The 24,298-nt window shown below is 35.9% G+C and overlaps 1 protein-coding gene across 3 annotated transcripts in view; it reads left to right on the top strand.

Annotated features, from left to right (window-relative positions):
* DNAI4 (dynein axonemal intermediate chain 4) overlaps window positions 1-24,298 on the top strand; it is an 89,326-nt gene that overhangs the window by 51,451 nt on the left and 13,577 nt on the right. For all 3 annotated transcript variants that reach the window (XM_014853029.3, XM_070486515.1, XM_070486514.1), the window contains exons 8-10: window positions 7,174-7,368; window positions 20,318-20,526; window positions 23,283-23,369. In XM_014853029.3, coding sequence (XP_014708515.3) covers window positions 7,174-7,368; window positions 20,318-20,526; window positions 23,283-23,369 — 491 coding nt within the window. The remainder of the gene's footprint in view (window positions 1-7,173; window positions 7,369-20,317; window positions 20,527-23,282; window positions 23,370-24,298) is intronic.

Genomic DNA, 24,298 nt, shown 5'->3' with positions numbered 1-24,298 from the left:
GCACTTGCCTTGCATACCTGAAATAAACCTCACTTTGTTGTGGTGTATAACTTTTTTAGTACATTATTGGATTTGATTTGCTAATATTTTGTTGAGGATTTTTACTTTTTTTTCATAAGAAATATTGTTTTGTAATTCTCCTTTCTTGTAATGTCTTCATCATACCAGCCTAATGAAATGAATTAGGAAGTGTTCCCTCTACTTACTTTCTGAGATTGTGTAAAGATCATATTTTTTTTCTGTAAATGTTTGATATAATTCACCAGTGAAACTATCCGAGTCTGATGTTTCCTATTTTGGAATAAGTTGCCAAACTTGTGGGCATGGAGTTATTCACAGCATTTCCTTATTATTCTTTTGGCCAGTGGGCTCAGTAGTGATGAAACCTCTTCTCTTCCTCATACTGGCAATTATATGTTCTATTTTTTTGCTTAGTTAGCCTGCCTGATGATTATGAATTTTATTGATCTTTTCAAGGAAGCAACCATCTTTTAATTTCATTAATTTTTCTCTAATGATTTCCTGTTTTCAATCCCATTGATTTCTGCTCTAATTTTTATTTTCTTTTGTTCTACTTGCTTTAGGCTTTTATTGCTCTTTTGCTCTAGTGCCCTCAGATGGAAGCTTAGATTATTGGTTTTAGATCCTCCTTATTTTCTACTATATACATTCAATGCTATGAATTTCCTTGTAAGTACTTTTTTTTTGATGCATCTAACAAATTTTGATAAGTTGTTTTTAAATTTAGTTCAAAATATTTTTAATTTTTATTTGAGGCTGCTTCTTTGATTTATTTGTTATTTATGTGTGTTTTGAAATTTCCATTTAATATTTTGGGATTATCCAGCTATCTTTCTGTTTTTGAATTCTAATTTAATTCCACTGTGGTCTAAGAGCATGCTTTGTATGATTTCTATTCTTTTTAAATTTTTTGAAGTGTGTTTTGTGGCCCAGAATGTTACAACATGGAACATTCCATGTATAAAGGAGGGTTAGAGTCTCCAGCGATAATGGTGGGTTTGCCTAATTCTCTATCCCTTTGCTTTTAATCTGTCTTTGTCTTTATATTTAAATTGGGTTTCTTGTAGACAATATTGTTTTAAAATGTGGATTTTATTATTATTTAAGTATGGTAAGGCCAACAGATCAGGACACCATTGCCATTGAAAAGATAGTTTGTTATCCTCACAGATGTCAAGAGGAGGGGGAATCCTATGCTGTAGGCTACACAGAGAAGCACCAGGGTTGGTCAGGAGGCAGAGGGAAGAAGGGTAAATCGTGGGCAAGAGCCTTTGTTGTGGTTTCTGTGGTAGAATGGGTGAGGCAGGGTAAGTAGGTTTAGGACTGGCTAGTTTGAATAATGTCAGTGGGCTTTGGGGTGTAGGGACTGCTCTAGTTTTCTGGTATGTGGCATTGGACTAATTATGTCAGGAGAATAGTGTCCCTGAGTGTGAGAACTCAATAAAAGAGGTGGTTGGAGGTGTAAGTTCTGGATTTGTTAGTTTGCTTATAAAAGGTGTACTGGCATGCAAGTCCTTTACTATCTCTAGGAATTGGCTGACACCGGGAGGGGCAGTCACTCCAGGATTAGCGAGGCCCAAAGATGTCAAAGTATCAAACACAGACAGAATTGACATCTTTACTGTACTGAGTCTTCCAATCCCTGGACATGGTATATCTTCCCATTTAATTAGATCTTTGAGTCTTTTCATCAGCATTTTGTAGTCTTCAGCATTCAAGCCCTGTACGTGTATTGTAAGATTTACACCTACACATTTCTTTTAGGTTTTTTTGAGCAATTTTTCATGGTACTGTGTTTTTAGTTTTAGTGTTTACCTGTTCATTGCTAGTTAATAGAAATACAATTGGTTTTTGCATGTTTATCCTGTGACCTTGCTGAACTCACCTATTTGTTCTAAGTACTTTTGTAGATTCCTTAGGATTTTCTGCTTAGACAATCATGTCATCTGCAAATAGGGACAGGTTCATTTTTTCCTTTCTGATGTGTGGCTGTTATTTCTTTTCTTGCCTTATTGCACCGGCTAGAACTTCCAGCACTGTGCTGAATAAGAGTGGTGAGAGCAGACATCTTTGCCTTGTTCTTGATTGTGAGAAAGCGTTGTGTTTCACCATTAAGTATAACATTAGCTATAGATTTTTTGTAGATTTTTTTTTATCAAATTGAGAAATATCTACTCTATTTTTATTTTTCTGGGAGGTTTTATCATGAATGTTGAATTTTATCAAATGATTTTTGTACACTGATTGATATAATCATGTGATTTTTCATTATCCTGTATATAAGGTGAATTACATTGATTTTTTTGAATACCAAAGCAGTTTTTTCATCACTGGAATAACTCTCAATTGGTTGTGGTGTATAATAATGCTTTTATATATTGCTGAATTCCACTTGCTAATATTTTATTAAGAATTTTTGTGTCTGTATTCATGAGGGATATTGGTCTGTATCTTTCTTTTTTTTTTAAATTTTTTTGTCTAGTTTTGGGATACTAACTTTGTAAATTGAATTAGGAAATTCTCCTCCTGCTTCTATTTTCTGGAAGAGATTGTGTAGAATTGGTGTCAATTCTTCTTTAAATGTCTGGTAGAACTCTCCAGTGAAACCATCTGTGCCTGGGGCTTTCTTTTTTGGAAGTTTTTACAATTACAAATTCAATTTCCTTAAATTTCAAATTATATTGGATGAGTTGTAGTAGTTTGTGTTTTTTGAGTAATTGGTTCGTTTCATCGAAGTTGACAAATTTATGTATGCAGAGTTGTTTGTATTGTTCCTCTATTGTCCCTTTGATGTCTGCATGGTCTGCAGTAGCTCCTGTTTCATTTCTGAATTTGGTAATTTGTGTCTTCTCTCTTTTTTCTTTGTCTGTTTTGCTGGAGGTTTGTCAATTTTATTGAGCTTCTCAATGCACCAGCTATCTGTTTCACTATTTTTCTCTAGTTTTCTGTTTCCAGTTTCATTGATTTCTGTTCATATATTTTCTATTTCCTTCCTTCTGATAGCTTTTTGTTTATTTTGCTTTTCTTTTTTAAGTTCTTGAGGTGGGAGCTTAGATTATTGATTTAAGACTTTTCCTCCTTCCAAACGTATAAGATTAGTCCTATAAATTTCCCTCTCAGGACTGCTTTAACTGTGTGTCACAAATGTTAACATATTTTTATTTTCATTAAATTAAATATTTTCAAAATTTTTCCTTGAAACTTCCTCTTTGATCCGTAGATTATTTAGAGGTATTTTTTAGATTTATGCATTTGGAGATTTTCCATCGTTGATTTCTAGTTTATTCCATTGTGGTTGGAAAACACGTTCTGATGTCTCTTCTTTTAAATGTGCTGAGGTTTTTCATATGACCTAGGATATGGTCTATCATGGTATATGTTCCAAGGGCACTTGAGAAGAATACGTATTCTGCTGTCATTGGATGATGTGTTATACAAATACCAATTACATCTTTTTGGTTGGTGGTGTTGTTGAGTTCTTCTGTATCCTTGCTGATTGTCTGTCTAGTTATTATAGCAAATTTTGGATTTGTCTGTTTCTCCTTTCAGTTCTACCAGTTTTTGCGTTGTATATTTTGCAGCCTTATTTTTTTGCTGCATAAACCTTTAGGATTGCTACGTCTTCTTGGTGCAGTCATTACATAAAGCTGCTGTATGGTAATTTTCTTTAATCTGAAGCCTACTTTGTATGATTTTGATGTAGTAGCTCCTCCTTAACTTTGATTGATGTTTGCCTAATATATCTTTTTCCATCCTTTTACTTCAAACTTATCTATATTGTATATTTAAAAATCAAAAAGTTCCTTGTAGACATCACATATTTGGGTCATTTTTAAAATCCAATTCTGCCAATCTCCGTCTTTAAATTGAAATATTTAGACCATTTATATCTAGTGGAATTATTGATATATTAAGGTTCAAGTCTGCCATTATTTATTTTCTGTTCTCTCTGGTTTTGTTTCTCTTTTATTTTTTTCCTTCTGGTAACTCAAACAATCTTTTTATAATTCCATTTTAATTTAAAGTGTTTTTGAGTGTCTCTCTTTGTGTAGCCTTTTTAGTGGCTGCTGTACATATTGCACTATACATACATAACCGATTGAAATCCACTGGTTTTGACATTTTACCAGTTCAAGTTAAGTATAAAAACCTTACCTTCCTTTATGTCCTTTTACCCTCCCCTATTTATAATAGTTTGCCTTAAATATTTTCTCTAAATATTTCAAGGGAATATTTATCCATTTAGAACTAATGCAGACCGTTTTATAATCTTTCTGCCAACCACTGAACACAATTAAGAAAACTCAAGAGAAGAAGGAAAGTGTATTGTATTTACCCATATTTTTACCCATTGTTCTGTTTTCCTTTCTGATGTTCCAAAATTCCTTCTTTTTAGCATTTCCTTTCTGCTTATAAAAGTTCCTTTAGCCATTCTTAGGGGAGATCTGCTGGCAATAAATTCTCTTAGTATTCCTTCATCTGAGAATACCTTAATTTCTCCTTTATTCCTATAGGATATTTTCAGTGGGCATAAAATTCTGGGTTGAAAGTTATTTTCTTTCAGCACTCAGAAAATATGTGCCAATTTCTTCTTGCCTCCATGTTTTCTGATGAGAAATTTGCTGTAGGTGTCATTTTTCTCTCACTGCTTTCTAGATTCTTTTCTTTGTCTTCAGTTTTCAGAAGTTTGAGTATGTTGTGTCTTGGTGTGGATTTCTTTGGGTTTATCCTCCTTGTAATTCATTCAGTTTCTTGAATCTGTATGTTATTCTTCTTTGCCAAAATTTTGGTAATTTCAGCTATTATTTTTTCAAGTACTTTTTCAGTCCCATCCTCTTTCTCCCCTCCTTCTGGGATGCCGATGACATGAATATTAGTTCTTTTGTTATAGTCCCACAGGTCACTGAGGCTCTGGTCATTTTTCTTTCAATTTTTCAGATTGGGTAATTTCTATTCTCTTTTCAACTTCACTGATTCTTTCTTCTTTTCCTTCCATTCTGCTCTTGAGCCCATCTATTGAATTTTATAATTTTGATTATTATATTTTTTACTTCTAAAGTTTCTATTTGGTTCTTCTATTGATTTGCTAAGACTTTTTATTTCTTTTATGATGCTTTCTTTTATTGCATTTGTTTCAAGTGTGTTAAAAAATACTTGTTGAAACATTTTCATGATGGCTGCTTTAGACTGTCAGATAATTCAAACATCTCTGTCATCTCAGTGTTGGTGTCTATTGATTCTCTTTTTTTTCATTCAAGTTGAGATTTTCTTGATTCTTGGTATGATGAATGACCTTTAATTGAAACCTGGAAATTTGGGGCATTATGTTATGACAGTCTGGATCTTCTTTAAATCTTCCTTTTTTAGCAAGGTTTGCTTGACACTATTCTGGAATGGGAAAGTGGAGTTGGAGTAGAAGTCCATGTTCTCTACTTTGCCTCCAATGACATTCAGGGAAGTTACTGCTGGGCATGGACAGGTAGGGAGCTCTGGCTTCCACTGATACTTCCGTGGTTGGGAGGGGTGGAAATTCCTCATTACCACTCTGCAACAGGCCTCCCTTGACCCCATGGAGTGGGAGTCGGCGACATTACTGTTGAGCAGATGTAAGTTCTCAGTGTCTACCAGTCCAGTTCTGGTTATTTAGTGGGGAGAAGGAAGAGTAACTTGTTACTGCCAGGTGGGTGTGGAATTCCATGTTCTCCAACTGATCTCTACTGATACTGCAGGAGGAGCAGCATAGTCATTGTGTTTGTAGAGATAATAGTCCTGGCCCCCTACTAAGCCTTCCCTGAGACCACATCTGCTGGAGGCTGGGAGGTTGGGATGTCTTGTTACAGCCTGGCAAGGGTGGAAGTTGAGGCTTCCTGCTTGGCCTTTGTGGCATGAGTATTTTTTCTGTGATTTTTGTCTGGAGTAGAGTGGTTGTAATCTAAAAGTTTTCTTTCTCACAAGGCTGTCCTTTTCCTAGTCTTTTGTCTAGAGAACGGAGGCTTCTGTTGAAGCTTCTTTTGGCCAACACCCATTTGTGTTTCCAGGTTGCTAGCTTCTTCAGCTCCATGTCTGGAATATATCTGGCAATAAGAAAACCCAGGGAACTCACCACTGTTGTTCCTTGGGTCCTGAGGACTCTAGTTGCTCTGCCTTCTTCTCCCAAAGACTTTTAAAGGTTTCCCAGTATTTGTTTTATATATAATGTCCAAGGCTTTTAATTGTATTTAGCAAGAGAAATAGTGAAAAGTGTGTCTATGCCATCTTCACAGAAGCAGGACTCCCCTTCATTTGGTTTTTAAAATAGGAGTTTACTAAGTGGTGTGGTAGGCAGGTGGATAGTTCCAAAAATATGCACACATATAGAACTTATGAATATTTTACCTTACATGGCAATGAGACTTTCTACATGTGATTACATTAAGGATCTTCAAAAGAGGAGATTATCCTGAATTATGTGGGTGGGCCCAGTGCAATCACATGGGTACTTAAAAGTAGAGGACCCTCCCATCTATGGTCAGAGAGAGATGTGACGATGGAAGAAGGTCAGAGGAATACAGTGTTGCTGTCTTTGAAGATGGAGGAAGGGGTGTGAGTGGCCTCTAGAAACTGGAAAATACAAGGAAATGAATTCTCCTCTAGAGCCTCCAGAAAAGAAGAAAACTCTACTAACTTCCTGGTTTCAGCCTAGTGAGACCTGTGTCAGAGCTCTACCCTACAGAACTCTAAGATAATAAATTTGTGTGGTTTTGATTCACTAAGTTTTTGGTAATTTGTTATAGCATCAGGAAAAAATTAACACAGTAGTGTAGCATTCTTATGAAGCAATAATCAAATCAGACCTTTATCTGAAGACTGATAATCTTATTTCAATTTGAATAAAAATGTATAGAGCTACAAATTACCTCATGAGGTTATTGTTGCTTATCTTGTGAAAAACAGTACCTTTTTGAGTGGTTGAGAATTCCAAAATGAGGTAATATATGTATATCTTGCATGTGCTTGGTACATGAAAGATACTCAATAAATGTCTATTGAAGTTGTTGAATACTGGAGGGAAACAAATAGCAATGACAACATGTCATATTTAAGACATTTAGAATGTATGAATCATCTAATATTATTTGGACTGTTTATCATTGCATCGTTTGTATTTTACAGATAGTGAGGCTAGTTCGCTAATGGACATAGAAAACGTGATTCTAGCTAGAATTCATGATGATGAAGAAGACCGCTCAGAGGCAATCCTGAAATCTGACAAGTTTCACCAGGACCTATTTTTTATGGAACGAGTTCTAATGGAAAATATATTTCAGCCCAAACTGGCAGCTTATCGTCAGCTTCCTGTTTTAAAAGGTATTTAAAGAAATAGTCACATTTAAACAGACTCAAATAACTTGAAAAATTGAATGATGTTATTAATTATTTCTAAACATAATCTCCAGACTGGATTATCACTTATCAAAAGACGTGTTCATGCAGCTTTCAGGACCAAACATGCGACTGGCAGCAGAGTCCAGACCAGGAGCCCACAGAGAGAGGCAGTCCCTTACAGTCAGGAATTCATATGCATCTACAGCTCTTCCTTCTCCCTTGGCCCTGCACTGAATTATTCTCATATTCAAACTCCCTTTTCATTGCCTTCGACACTTTCCAGGTTCTGGCTTTTCTTGCCTCTCTCTAATTTTATGGCAGGAGCATTCTTCCTGTTCTCATTGCTGCAAATCCCATCTCATATGTTCACAGAATATTTCAAAGGATTTTAGGAATTATCTAATTCAACCTTTCAATTTTTGAACAACAGCTATAGAAACTGTCTAAGGTTACATAGCCTGTGACAAAGGTAGACATTCAACCTGGGTCTTTTGATCTCCTTCCAGTTCTCTGTCCACACTGCCATCCTGGCATACTGAAGTATCCTAAACACAGGTTTGAGCATGGCATTTAACTGCAAAAAACCCTTTGCCTAGAGTAATTACGAAGTTCAGAGTGAATCATTCAAAGATACATTCAATCTGGCCACAGACCACTTTATCTCATTTTATTGCTTCAGAGACCCTACAAATGGCCACATTAGACTTACCTGATAAGGCCCAGACAAAACCTAAGCTTTCCAGCCTTAGTACCTTAGTCAGAATATGCTTGACAGTCCACCCTGTTCCCATCCCATCTTTGCCTATTGCATGGCCAGCTTTCAAGTGTGGATTAGATAAACTCCTTCATGAAGTCTTTCTTGATCCTGCAAGTCAAAATTGATCTTCTATATGCCTACATCAAAAAACTAAGGTTACAAAATAGCGCATGACAAACGTTTGTAAACCTTTTTGCTTACATACCTCCAAGAGTATTGAACAATTGTGTTCCTTCTCTCATAGTAGGTCAATATTTAAAAATTTTTATCATTTCTATTAACTTTTCAACCTGTGTTTAAAGAGTTATAAGATTGAAATTTACAAAGTACTGTAAATTATGACACTTTAAAAACAAAACTGTTGGTTGGTCACTTCTTTAAATGTATCTAAAAAATAGATATACCATGGGAAATTTTTTAATGAGGTAAAATTCACATACAATGAAATACATATGTTTTAACTGTATACTTTGATACATTTTGAAAATGTATGACCCCATGTAACTAATACCCTAATCAAGATAGAGAATATATCCATCAACCCCAAAAGTAGCCTTGTGCTATTTTCCAGTTAAACTTTACGCCCCTTAGACAGGCATTAACCTGATTTTTCTCACCATTGATGAACTGTTTTGGCATATCATGTAAGTAGGTTCATATAGTAAGGATTCTTTTGTATTTGGCTTCTTTTACTTAGTAATGTTTTTGAGATTCATCTAGGTTGATATGTATATAAGTGGTTTGGGTTTTTTTCTGAGTGTCGTTCTGTTTTGTGAGTATACCATAGTGATTTGTATATTCATTCACACAATCATGGACACCTAGACTGTTTTCATTTTGGGGCCATTATGAATAAAGCTGCTATGATCATTTTTGTATGTCTTTTTGTGGACATATGTTTTAATTTCTCTTGGGTAAATACCTAGAAATGGAATTATTGGGTCATTGGGTAGATGTATGTTTAACTTTTTTAGAAACTGCCAAATATCTTTCCAAAGTACTTGTACCACCCTACAATTCCATAAACAATGTATAAGACTACCAGTTGCTCCACATTCTTGATAATATTGATGTTGGCGATCTTTTTTATGTTGTCCTGAAGACAAATTATGTTGAGTACTTATTCATGTGCTTTTTTTGGTCATTTGTTTATCTTCTTTTGTGTAATGTTTGGTCAAGTCCTTTGCCTGTTTTAAAATTGAGTTATCATTTTTTAAAATCGAGTTTTAGGAGGTTGTTTTTATATATTCTGGATACAAGCTCTTTAAAAGATACATGTATTGCAACTATTTTCTCTAAGTCTATGGCTTGCTAATATATTTGTCTTTTGTTGAGCAGAAGTTTTTAATTTTGATGAAGTCTTATCTATCAGTTTTTTCTTTGGTGGTTAATGCTTTCCATGTCCTCTCTAAGAAATCTTGGCCTGCCCCAAGGTTGCAGATATCTTTGTCTTGTTCCTGAACTTAGGGTGAAAGCATTCAATATTTCATTGTTATAATATTAGGTATGTTTTTTTATAGATGCCTTTATTGGTTTAAGAAAATTTCCCTCTTTTTATATTTTGCTAGACATTTTTAACGATAAAGGGGTCTTGAATTTTGTCCAAAACTTTTTCTACATTTATTAAAATAATCATATAAATTTTTTCCTTTAATCTGCTAATGTGGCAAATTACATAGCTTGATTTTAAAATGTTAAAACAAACTGAATTCCTGTGGTTAAACCTCACTCAGTTATGATATATTATCCTTTTTATATATTGATGAATTAAATTTTATAATACTCTAAGAATTTTTGCAACTGTGTTCATGAAGCATAGTTTTCTGTAATTTTCTTTTCCTGTAAACTCCTTGATGATGTTATGATGGACTTATAAAATGAGTTTTGGAAGTCTTCTCTCATTTTCTGTTTTCCAAAAACCTTTGTGTGTTATGTCTTCTTTAATTGTTTGATATAATTTATCTGTGGAAACCATCTGAGACTGAATTTTCTTTATAAGAAGTTTTCAAATTGCAAATTTAATTTCTTTGACAGGTAGAAGGTTATTCAGATATTCTGTTTCTACCTACATTAGTTTTGGTAATTTGTGAGGAATTTACCTATTTTGTCTCCGTTGTTGAAATTGTTTGCATAAAATTGTTCATAGTATCCTCTCCTTAAATTCGACCTTTTAATATCTGTAGGATTTATAGTGATATCTCCTGTTTCATTTTTAATATTGGTCATTTGTGACTTTTTTATTAGTCTAGTTGGGCGTTTGTCAATTGTATTAATCCTTTCAAAAAACAGTGTCTGGCTTTCTTAATTTTCTCAATTTTTTGTCTGTTTTTAAAGAACTTCAATTATTTTCACTTTTGTGTTCATGTTTTTCTTCTCTATTGTGTTTAATTACTCTTTCTACCTTCTCAAGATAGACTGTTGGATCATTGACTTAACGTCTTTTTTCTTGTCTAAGATAGGTATTTAATACTCTAAGTTTCTTTGTGAGTACTATGTTAGCTGCATCCCATATATTTTGATATCTTGTGTTTTTATTATTATTCAGTTCAAAATAACTTTTAGTTTCCCAGGTGGGTTTTTCTTTGACCTCTAGGTTAGTTAGAATTGTGTTGTTTAATTTCCAAGTTTTTAGCAATTTTTAGCTATAGTTTCTCATTGAATCCTCATTTAACACTGATATGGTAGTCAGAGAACGTGTTCTGTATGATTTCTATCCTTTGAAATTTATTGAGATTTGTTTTATAGCCCAGCATATGTGAATGTTCCATACTCAAGAAGAGTGTGTATTCTGCAGTTATTGGTATGGCGTTCTTTAAATATTAATTATGTCAAATTAGTTGATGATATTTTTCAAATCTTTTATCTTATAGAGTTTTTATTGACCTGTTCTATCAATTAATGAGAGAGTATTGTTAAAATCTTTAATAATGATTATGGATTTGTTTATATTTTAGTTTAGGTTTATTAATTTTGCTCTATATATTTGAAAGCTTTGTTATCAGGTTTGTCCAAACTCAAAATTGTCCTGTCTTCTGGAGGCTACCCTTTTTTAAAGTCATTATTTGCTCTTTCATCATTAGGAAACGCTCTTATTTATTCTGGTAATACACTTTGTCTTGAAGTCTAACTTCTGTAATATTAATATAGCCACACCAGCTTCCTTATCCTTATTATTTGCGTGGTATATATTTTTCCTTCATTTTACTTATAGCATTTTTGTCTTCATATTTAAAATGTGTCTGTTGTAAACAATGTATAGTTTGGTCTTGATTGTTTTGCTCCGTCTAACAATCTCTGCTTTTTGAACTCTTGTCTTTGCCTCCTCAACTCAGCTAGACTGATGCATTTTACTCGGGCTACTCACTTCGCTGCACTGTGATCAGGAAATTTTCCCCAGGCTGGAAGTGAGGGTGGACATGGGGTTGACAGCTGTGCAATGCCTATTGTTCAATGCCTGAAAACAGTTACTTCTAATCCAGTTTTATATTTATTTATGGTAGGAGGGCAAGTCTAATACAGTTGATCCATAATGACTGGAAGCCTACTATGGCAGTTTGGAACCCGTCATTGATCATTTTCATAAGATGAAGTAGTGGTTCTGCTTTTAGTTATGATGTAGATAATTATGAGACTACAGGGTGAGGAGCTGAACTATAGCAGAGTGTGGTGGTTTTGCTTATTTGATGACACGTAGATAAGAGTTCAGAGAGCCTAAGGTGAGTGGAATTTGTGGGCTAGAGAATCAGATAGGAGGGAGCTATGCAGAGAAAAAACCTGCATAAATATACCATTGAGCCTTTGGCTGAAACATAAGCTGTGCATGTTAGGCTAAAATCCAGAAAGTAAGCAAAGAACAACCACCAGGGAGCTATAAGATGAACAATTCTTAGAGTTCACACAGGACTGGGAGATGTTTGAGTTTTGACTGGCCAGAGGGAGAGACCTTGCGCACAGCTAGTGTGCTCAGTAGACATCCAGAGGGCTATACCTTAACAGAAGGGCTAGACTAACCCTAGAGTAAATACTAGTTTAGACCCCCACCTCCACCAAACAACCCTTTAGAGAAAGCCTCAAAAAATCAAGCTACTCTGAAAGTAAGTTAACTGCTTGCCAAAACAAACTTCATCACTGTATAAAGGAAGAAAACACAATCTAGACGTTTACAATATACAGCATCCAATAAAAAATTACCAGCCACATGAAGAAGCAGGAAAATGTGAGCCATAACTATGAGAAAAATGAGTCAATAGAAACAGATTAAAAGGTGGCCGAGATGGTGGAAAAGCAGACAAGGACTTTTAAAAAGCTATTATACCCAGTATAGCCAACACAACACAGAAGAACAAAGCCAGAGGACTGACGCTACCTGACTGCGAGAGGTGCTATAAGGCTCCAGTAGTCAACACACTGTAGTACTGGGGAAAGAGTAGACACATCCATCAATGGAATAGAACAGAGAGCCCACCCAGAAATAGATCCACATAAATATAGTCAGTTGATCTTTGAGAAAAGAGGAAAGGCAATACAATGGAGAAAAGATAGTCTTTTCAACAAATGGTACTGGAACAATTAGACATTTACATATAAACTAAAGAACCTAGACACAGACCTTACACCCTTCACAAAAATTAACTCAAAATGGATCATAGACCTCAACGTAAAATGCAAAACTATAAAACTCTTAGAAGACAACACAGGAAAAAGTCTAGATCACCTTGGGTATGTTGATGACTTTTTAGATATAACACCAAGGCATGATCCATTGACAGAAATAATTGATAAGCTGGACTTTATTAAAATTTAAAACTTCTCCCATGTGAAGGACATTCTCAAGAGAATGAGAAGTCAAGTCACAGACTGGAGAAAAGATTTGCAAAAGACATATCTGATAAAGGACTCATGGAAAATATACACATATCTTAAAACTCAACACTAAGAAAACAAACAGCACAATTAAAAAATGGGCAAAAAAACTTAACAGACATCTCACAAAAGTGATATACAGATGGCAAATAAGCATATAAAAAGATGCTTAACATCATATGTCGTTAGGAAATTGCAAATTGGGACAAGAATGAGATACTACTACACATCTGTTAAAATGGCCCAAATCCAAAACACTGACACCACCAAATGCTGGCAAAGATGTGGAGTGACAAGAACTCTCATTCAGTGCTGGTGGGCGAGCACAAGGGTTCAGCCACTTTGGAGTAAAGTTTTGGGGACTGGCCCAGCGGCATAGTGATTAAGTTCGAGTGCTCCACTTTGGCGGCCCAGGGTTCGCAGGTTTGGATCCTGAGCATGGACCTACACACCACTCATCAAGCTGTGCTGTGGTGGCGTCCCACACAGAAGAAATAGAAGGACTTACAACTAGGATATACAACTATGTGCTGGGGCTCTGGGGAGAAAAAAGAAAAAAAGAGGAAGATTGGCAACAGATGTTAGCTCAGGGCCAATCTTCCTCACCAAAAAGCATATCTTAAAAAAAAAAATGACAACACCTGGTATTGGGGAACACACAGAGATAAAGAAAAGAAGGTTTGGCAGTTTCTTACAAAACTAAACATACTGTTACCATGTGGTTCAAAATTGCACTCCTTGGTGTTTACTCAAAGGAGTTGAGTGCTTATGTCCACACAAAAGCCTGCACATGGATGTTTATAGCAGCTTTATTGATAATTACCAAAACTTGGAAGCAGCCAAGATGTCCTTCAGTAGGCGAATGGATAAATAAATTGTGGTATATTCAGACAATGGAATATTATTCAGCACTAAAAAGAAATGTTATCAAGCCATGAACAGACAAGGGGAAAACTTAAATGTATATTACTAAGTGAAAAGAGTCAATCTGAAAAGGCTACATACTGTATGATTCCACCTGTATGATGTTCTGGAAGAGGAAAAAGTATGCAGACAGCAGAAACATCAGTGATTTCCAGGGCTTAGAGAGTTGGGAGGGATGAATAGGCACATAAGATTTTTAGAGCAGTGAAACTATTCTGTTTGATGCTGTAACTGTGGGTACATGTCGTGGTACATTTGTCCAAACCCGTAGATTGTACAACACCAAGAATGAGCCCTAATGTAAACTATGACTTTGCATGATAACGATTTGTCAATGTAAGTTCATTGATTGAAACAAATGTACCACTGGTGCAGGATGTTGATTCTGGGAGAGGCTACCTGTGTTTGAGTATATGGGAACTCTCTGCACTTTGCTATGGACCTAAAACTGCTCTAAAAAATAAAGTGTACTAAAGAAAAATCTATCAAAGTATACGTAAGGACTTAAAGGACAATAAGGTTATAATGAGGAAAATAATGAAAGCTACATACAGAACCAAATGGTACTTCTAAAGCTGAAAAGTATAATACTTGAGATGAAAAATTCACTGGATGGGCTTAGCAGAATACTAAAAACTGCAGAAGATCAGTGAACTTGAAGACAAAGCAATAGGAGCATTCCAACTGAAGTACAGAGAGAAATAGGGCTCAAAAAGTAGCGCCTCACTGACCCGTGTCACAAGACCGTGTGATTTAACATACATGTGGTTGGAATCACAGCAGTGGCAAAGAGAGGAGGAGGAGAAAAATATGTGAAGAAAGAATAGTGAAAATTTCCCAACGTTGGAAAAGCTTTAAACCAACAATTACAAGATATTCAATGAAACCCAAGAGAGAGAAACACAATGAAAATCATGTTGAGGCATGTGATAAGTAATATATCAAAAAACCCTAAAAGTTACCAGAAAAGAAGACATTATATTCAGGAAAGAAAGCTAATAATGCCTTATCTCTCATCAAAAGCCAGAAGACAATGCAATGACATTTTACTACACTAAAAAATTCTACGCCTAGTGAAAATATCCTTCAAAGATCAAGGTGAGATAAAAACACATCAGACAAACAAAAGCTGGGAGAATTTGCTGCCAGCAAGCCAGCTTTGCAAGAAATGTTCAAGGACGTTCTTCAGGCTGACGAAAAATAATAACAGAAACTTGGGCCTGCAGAAAGGAATGAAGAGTGCCAGAACGGGAAAATGTGCATAAAAGTAAGAGACATTTCCCACCATTTTAAATTCCTTTAAAGATAACTAAATTGACAAGATGATTCTAAATTTTATATGGCAAAGCAAAGCACCTAGAATAACCAAGTCAATTTTGAAGTAGAAGAATGAAGTTGAAGGACTTACCCTATCTAATGGCAAGTGACTGTGCTAAAGCTACGGTAATCAGGGCAGTGAGGTACTTGTCTAAGGATAGATGTACAGATGACTGAAACAGAATAGCAGATCCAGAAATAAACACAGACCAGTGTGGCCAATTGATTTTTGACAAACACACCAGGGTGATTCAATAGAGAAAGACTTGTCTTTTTAATAAATGATGCTGAAACAACTGGATATTGAAAAAAAAAGAACCTCAACCTCCACCTCGTATCATATGTGTAAACTAACTCAGAATGGACCATAGGTTTAAATGTAAAAATTAAAACTATAAAGTTCTAGAAGAAGAAAAAGAGAAAATGTTTGTGATCTTAGCATAAGATCACTTAATATGCAAAAATCCCAAGACATAAAAGAAAAAAATCAATAAGACTTCTGTGATATTGCAGATGTCTGCTCTTTGACTAACACTATTAAGAGAAAAAAAATGCAAGCAACAGACTAGAAGAATATGTTTGCAATACGTATATCTGACTAAAGACTACTGGGAAGTTTCTCAAAATGTTAAACATAGATCCATCCAATGACTCAAGAATCCTGTTTGTGGATATTTACCCAAGAGACAGAAAACATATGTCCACAAAAAACACTTGTATAAGAACGCTCACAGCAGCCTTTATTCATAATCGCCCCAAACTGGAAACAGCCCAGGTGTCCATCAACAGGTCAATGCACAGACAAATGATGGAGCACTACTCAACAATAAAAAGGAACAAACTACTTACATACGTAATAACCTTGATGGATCTCAAAAACAGCGTGGAGTGAAAGAAGCCAGATACAAAAGAATATATACCGACCATCCCATGTATATGATATACTATCACAGACACAACTACTCTGAGGTGATAGAAATCACACCAGTGCCTGCCTATGGTGGGTTGGGCTTGCCTGGAAAGCGGCATGGGGAACTTTTTCGGTTGATGGATTTGTCCTCTATCATGCTTGAGGTGTTGGTTACATCGATGTGTATATTTATCAAAACTCATCAAACTGTACAGCTAAAATCTATGCATATCGATGAATGTAAATTTTCTCACAATTAAAAAATGCTATGGTATTTATATTATCTTAGATTCATTAAAGAGTGATAGACCACTTATTTTTTAATGCCTTTATTGAGGTATAAGTGACATACAATAAACTACACATATTTAAAATGTACAAGTTAATAAGCTTTGACATATCACCACAATCAATGAATATATACAATTATATATAATTATAATGAATGTATTCATCACCTCAAATGTTTCTTCATGTCCTTTATAATCTTTCCTTCCCATTCCTCCTTGCCCCTCCCCCATCCTTAAGAAACCACTGATTTGCTTTATATGCCTATATAGATTAGTTTGTATTTTTGAGAATTTTATATAAATGTAATCATACATGATTCTTTTTTATCTGGCTTCTTTTCACTCAGCAAAATTATTTTCAGATTCACTCATGCTGTTGGATGTGTCAGTGGTTCATTCTTTTTATTACTGCCTGGTGTTCCATTGTTTCACTATCCCACAGTGTGTTTATTCTTTCCCCTGTGGATTGATACTTGTTTCCAGTTTGGATCCATTACAAATAAAGTTGGCTTGAACATTCATGCACAAGTCTCTATGTGGACTTTCACCTTCATTTCCCTTGGGTCAGTTCCTAGGAGTGGAGTGGGTAGATCATCTGTCAGATATATATCTAACTTTCTTTTCTAATATATGCCTTCTAAGCACTGCTTTAGCTGAATCTCATAAAATTTGATGCTATATTTCCATGTCATTAAAAATATTTTAAAAAATTCTTTTGAAACTTCTTCATTGACCTATGTTATTTATAAATGTGTTGTTTAACATCCAAATTTTTGGATTTTCTAGCTATCTTTCTGTTACTAATTTCTAATTTAATGCCATTGTGGTCTGAGAGTATACTTTGTATGATTTATATTCTTTTAGATTTGTTAAGGTTGCTTTATGGTCCATAATGTGGTCTATCTTAAAGAATGTGCTGTGGCACTTGAGAAGAATATGGACTCTGGTGTTTGGGGATGGAATGTTCTGGAAATGACAATTAGGTCAAGTTGGTTGATAACGATGTTCAAGTCATCTGTATCCTTACTGATTTGCTTCCTACACTTGTTCTATCAGTTATTGTGAGGGGAGCGTTGAAATCTCCAGCTGTAGTTTTGGATTTGTTATTTCTCCTTTCAGATCTATAGTTTTTTGTTTCACGTATTTTGAAGTTGTTAGGTACATACACATTTTGCATTGTTATGACTTCTTGAGAATTGACTGCTGATTTTTCCAATTTTCACAGGCAGAAATCTGGGGGACTATATGTGAGAATGGGTACTAAGAGTGTAGGATAATGATGAAAGGAATATAAAGTCAGGTCACACCAAATGTATTGATATGGGTCCACTAAGCAGAGATTCTGGATTCAGTGTTGTAGCTCAAGGGATTAATTAGGGCTCTAATTGTTTGTTTTTTTGGTTGGCTGATAATGGACCAAATGAGGCCTTCACTAAATGAGGTTGAAATGTCAGAACTGCGTTGGCGTACTATAGAGAAAGGTATCTAGAGGCTCAGGGACATTGGAATGTTAGGGTGGATTTACCGCGGTGACCTGCTCACCCACTCCACAGGTCCAGATAACACTCCTTTCACTGCAATTATGAGAAATAAATTTGTGATAGGGAGCCCCGACATCCTTGAAGAGCTCCGTGGTCACTCTTCTCTGTAGGTCAGAAATTACAGTGGGAACTGCTGCCACTGTGCTGGGTTCCTTAAATACAATAAGGATAATTGGATCCTGGGGTGACAGAGGCTAAGTGGCAGCGCTTAATCACCAAAGAAAAGGTTGGCATGGTTACCATGCAGATAAAGCAGTAATTAAAATAATCTGACACGCAGAGACCCGTGGCATTGGCTAGTTGATCCTGATGTCCCTAGAGGAGAAACAGGTAGGTGTTGTATTAGTTTGCTAGGGCTGCCATAACAAAATACCACAAACTGGGCGGCTTAGACAACAGAAATTTACTTTCTCACGGTTTTGGAGGCAGGAAGTCTGAGATCAAGGTGCCAGCAGGGTCGATTTCCTCTGCACCCTCTCTTCTTGGCTTGCAGATGGCCACCCTCTTGCTGCCTCTTTGCAGAGTCTTTTCTCTGTGCTTGTGCATCCCTTGTGTCTCTCAGTGTGTCTAAATTCCCTCTTCTTATAAGGATACCAGTTGTGTTGGATTAAGACCCACACTAACTGCCTTATTTTAACTTAATTGCCTCTTTAAAGCCTGTGTTTCCAAACACCTTCTGTGGTACTAGAAGTTAGGGCTTCAGTGTATGAATTTTGGGGAGACACAAGTCAGTCCATAACAGACAGTCTCCTCCTCAATTCTTACTTCATCTGTATTAGCAGAAGAGTTCTGGGTCAAGTGAACAGAGGTCTAACTTGAAAGAGCAAAACAAAGTCATAGCCCCTCAAGACTTGAGCCAGTTTGTATACCCAGAACTCCTTGAATTAAGGGGAGAGCCGATTCCCTTTAAGAAGGTATCCCACTACACTGCCAAAAATATGTACTGTTAATATTTCTCCTAGCCTTACCCAAAGGGACCTATAGCCTGGGGTGACTGTGCATTGAGGAAAAGGAAATAATCAGAAATTTCAGTGTTTATTGGACACTGGCTCTGAACTGACACTAACTCCAAGAGACCTGAACCGTCACTGTGGTCCTCTAGTCAGAGTAAGCACTTACTATTAAGAAGTCAGGTGATCAATGGAGTTTTAGCTCAGGTCCATCTCAGAGTGGGTCCAGTGGGTCACCCAACCAAGCCTGTGGTTCTTTCCCCCATTCCAGAATGTATATTTGAAATAAAAATATTTACCAATTGACAGAATCCCTACATTTGATCCTTGGCCTGTGGAGTGAGGGCTATTATGGTAGGAAGTGGCTAAGTGGAAGCCACTAGAGCTGCCTCTGCCTACGAAAAACGTAAACCAAAGCAATACCCCATTTCTGGAGGGATTTCAGAGATCAACACTGCCATCAAGGACTTGAAAGATGCAGGAATGTTGATTCCCACCACATCCGCCACTCAGCTCACCCATTTGGCTTGCATAGAAAATACGTAGATCTTGGAGAGTGACAGTGGATTATCATAAACTTAACGAGGTGGTGGCTCCAATTGCAGTTGCTGTTTCAGATGGGCTTTTGTTGCCTGAGCAAATTAACACATCCCCTGGTATCTGGTGTGTAGCTATCGACATGGCAAATGTTTTCTTTTTCACTTCCTGTTGGTAAAACCACCAGAAGCCATTTGCTTTCGAATGACCAGGCCAGCAATACACCTTCACTGTCCTGCTTCAGGGGTCTGTCAACTCTTCAGTTTTATGTCATAATTTAGTCTTCAGGGAACTTTCCCCTTCAACGAGATATCACATTGGTCCATTACATGGGTGACATTATGCTGATTGGACCTATGAACAAGAGATAGAATTATTGGCAAGACATTTGCATGTCAGAGGGTGAGAAATAAATCTGATGAAATTTCAGGGGGCTTCCAATCTCAGTAAAATTTCCAAGGGTCTAGTGGTGTGGGGTATGTCAAGATATACCTTCTAAGGTGAAGGATAAGTTGTTGCATCTGGTTCTTCTTACGATCAGAAAAGAGGCACAATGCCTAGTTGACCTCCTTGCATTTTGGAAGGAGCATAGTCCTCATTTGGATGTGCTACTCTGGCCCATTTACTAAGTGACCTGAAAAGTTTGAGTGGGGCCCAGAACAACAGAGGATTCTCCAACAGGTCCAGGAGGCTGTTCAAGGTGCCCTGTCACTTGGGCCATATGACCCAGCAGATCCCATGGTGCTTGAAGTGTCTGTGGTAGACAGAGATGCTGTTTAGAGACTTTGGCAGACCCCTGTAGGTATAGCAGAAAATAATCTTTTTATTTAACTTAATTTTAGAACCAGAACCTGAAGAGCCTAAAGAATTTTTACAAGGTAAAAAAGTTGAAGAGGTAGAGGAAGAGGTTAAGAAGGAAGAGGAAGAAGAAATAGAAATAAGTACAGAACAGTCAACAATACCAGCCAATTTGGAACGACTTTGGTCCTTCTCCTGTGACTTAACCAAAGGCCTTAATGTGAGCAGCCTTGCCTGGAATAAAATAAATTCGGTGAGTTATCAAGAATTTCAACAATTCCATCTCTAGCACTTAAGGGCAATTGTCAATTATTAATGAAGTTTTTTTTTCTCAGATATTAGGCAAGGGATTTAAATGGACATAACCCCTAGTTTTAAAATGCCTCTAAAACAAGTTCATGTTTCCAAAAGGAGGAAATGCAAATAGTTACAAAATAATGTTTTTCTCCTTTCATATAAAAACATCACCATTTTTATTTTGGGAGATGTCATTGGGACATGGCATTCTCTGAATCCATATGGGAGATTGAGAAGTGAACTAGAAGATAATATGTAGTTGATTTACTTTAACGTATACCAAACTCATCTACCCAAATTTGTAGTCGTCTCCTTAAAGTAGTCATATTTGGAAATATATACGTAATCCAATGAGCCTGCACATGTGCAAAATAATTTTGAGGTTCCTTAAAATACTGTTAGTACTAATAATAGCAAATACTTAAATACGACTTGCTATGTACCAGGCACTATTGTGAGCATCTTACCTGTATTAACACAACAATTCCATGAGTTAGACACTATTTTCCCCTTCATGTTGATAAGGAAACTGAAGCACAGGAAGGATAAATAATTTGCCCAAAGTTACACAACTAGTAAGTGAAACAGCCAGAACGCAAACCCAGACAACTTGGTTAACTACTGCACTGCCAGAAATCATCTTAAGACAAATTAGGTGAATCATCAAGCTGAGTGATGGTATGTTTTCTTATTAAAAAGAGATAATTATAGAGTAGTGAGACTTATTTTCTCTTGCGGTTTATGAATTGGTTCTTTTAAGACATGATTCTCAACTGGTAATCCCAAAAAACTTTTGTGTAATGACAGTATCTTTGGAACAAATATTTAGTGTATTTTTAAAGTGGTCAAAACTAATTTGTTTGTTTAAACTGTATTTTGTTATGTATGTTTAAGAATTAGCCTTATTATCTTATTGCCACACCCTATAGGGTCTTTTGTACAAACATGACAGTTGTTAACAGTTATTAAAAAGCATAAAGTCTATAATCATTTTTGTTGAAACCTAAACACACATTATTTAAATTATATATATTATTTTTTAATCAAATAAAATACTTTTAGCATGGATTTGTCTTTATAAAACTATATTTGGGAACATCTTGTAGATAAAGCAAGATTTAATAAATCAATAATAACTGTGTAATGATGACAGGTGAATCATTTTTAGAAACTGAATATACTAAAATTTAAAAAATTAATATATTGCTATCGAGATTTAAATTAAATAATTTTGAATGAAGCTAAAGAAATGACAGATGGCATCTATCATATTTATTAGTTCGTTCTACAAATATTTATTGAACATTCACTCTGTGCTGTGGACTCTGTCAAGGCACTAGAGGTACGGCAGTAAGTTAGTCGTACATAGACCCTGCGCATACACTTTCCTACGTGCTTGTGTAAGGAAAGTAAACAGTGCTGTGGGAGCACATAAGAGATGCTTCTTAGAGGAAGTGGTGCCTAGGCCGAGTCTAGACAAGATGAATAGGAGTTGTCAATATCAGAGTAAAAATGGCAGTGGTAAAGAGTGTTTTAAGGCAGAGAGAATTGTGGAGAGATGATGTTGGCTTAAAAGTAGGGTGGTGGCAAGAAAATATAATAATATATATATATATATATATATATTTCTTTTTGGTGAGGAAGATTGGCCCTGTGCTAACATCTCTTGCCAATCTTCCTCTTTTTGCTTAAGGAAGATTGTTGCTGAGCTAACATCTGTGGCAATCTTCCTCTATTTTGTATGTGGGATGCTGCCACAGCGTGACTTGATGAGTGTTCCATAGGTGAGTACTCGGGATTCGAACCAGTGCCACCGAAGCAGAGCGCATGAACTTAACTACTATGCCACTGGGCTAGCCCCAATAATATGTTTTTGATAAAGGTCTTATGATTACAAAGAAGAGGTTGGGTTTGGTCAATCATTAAATTTTTGTCGATATGTATTTATGTAAGCATTTCTTGAATTGACCTGCTGTATTAATCAGCTCAGGCTGCCATAACAAAATACCATATACTGGGTGTCTTAAACAACAGAAGTTTATTTTCCCACAATTCCGGAGGCTGGGCAGTCCGGGATCGAGGGGCCAGCTGTTTGGGTTCCTGTGGAGGGCCCTCCTCCTGGCTTGCAGACGGCTGCCTTCTTGCTCTGTCCTCACATGGTGGAGACAGAGAGCTCTGGTGTCTCTTCCTCTTTTTATAAGGCCACCAATCCTATTGGCTTAGGACCCCACCCTTATGAACTCATTTAACCTGAATTACCTCTTAAAAGCTCTGTCTTCAAATATAATCTCATTGGGGATCAGGACTTCAATACATGAATTTTGGGGGAGGAGGTACAATTCAGTCCATGGCACTGTCTTTAACTTAAAGGCCATTCACTTTTCATTTGAAATGATTGGGTCCTTCTCAAAACCCCATAAGACACTATAATGTAGTAATGCAATCTTGGAAGATGATCTCAATATGTAAAAGAACTTGTCAGCAATTGGTTCTTTTTAGGTACTTATTCTTCAGTCTGAAAACGTGATTATTATGATTTTGCTTAGGAAGATGAAGGTATAGAGTGAAAATAGATGACACACTGGTATTTTTTTCTCTCAATTGAAATGTCATTACTATTTTTAACATGGTTCTTTAAAATGCATCTTTATACATTTGCCAATATTTTTATGCCATCCTTTCTTATTTTCAATGTATTTTTGTGTTTTTCAGGACCTTTTGGTTGTTGGCTATGGGCACTTTGGATTTAAAGAGCAAAAAAGAGGATTGGCTTGCTGCTGGTCAATAAAGAATCCTACGGTAACCCAAATAAGAATAAGACTCATTTTTTAAATTAAATGTTGATATAATTCTCATAAAGTAGGTGGTAGCATGTGATAATTTAACAAAGTCAACAAAATTTTATCAAGCAAGACTTTATTTTCTTTGCTTTAAATTCATAACAATTAAACTTTGTTCTTGTTGATATAGGATAAAGTAAATGCATTTATACATTCACGCAATAAATGTTTATTGAGCATCTACTATGTGCTGTTAGATCTGATGATCCAGAGCTGAACCATTATTGTTACCACTGCTAATTATAAAGAAGAATGAATTCGCAAATGAAAATCCTTTGAAAATTACGTTTCATTAAATACTGGCTTGTTTCTTAATATATGAATAACTCCTTATCACATTGTAAGATAGATTTCTACTATCCTTAAAAGATATAAAATAGGTTAATAGGTTAATATGACCATCTTACTGCCATGAGTTTTTCAAAGAGAAGGAGTAAGAATCAGTCATGTTTTTTGCTAAACAGCCCTAGTCAATCTGCTACTTTACAGCCTACATTTAGTTTTAATTCACAACTGAAATGTGAAGTGGAAAACTGGAAAAGGATGAGAAGAGCATATAAAAATGATTAGAGTTTTTATAAATAGCCTCAGTCTATAGGAAGCTGGGTTTATAAGCATAAAAGAAAGGAATAAGCAATTTTAAACATGTGGAAGGATTGATGTAGGATCCATCATCCTATGTCATCCTTGTCTTCTTTTCCGCATAGGTTGTTAGAAACAAGAAAAGATTTAGGTTAGATGTTAAAACAAAACAAAGCAAAACAATAAAACTCTTGACAGAGTTGGAGAAAAGAGCAGCTCAGAGAGTTTCAGAGCTTCTTCCATCCATTGTTTAAAATGACTAGATAATCCAAGCATCTGAAACAGACACTGGAAGGCAGGACTAAA

Source organism: Equus asinus, chromosome 16 (assembly GCF_041296235.1).
Source record: "Equus asinus isolate D_3611 breed Donkey chromosome 16, EquAss-T2T_v2, whole genome shotgun sequence".
Lineage (NCBI taxonomy): Eukaryota > Metazoa > Chordata > Mammalia > Perissodactyla > Equidae > Equus > Equus asinus.
The sequence above is the reverse complement of the archived record's forward strand: the minus strand, read 5'-3'. Positions and strand labels throughout refer to the sequence as shown.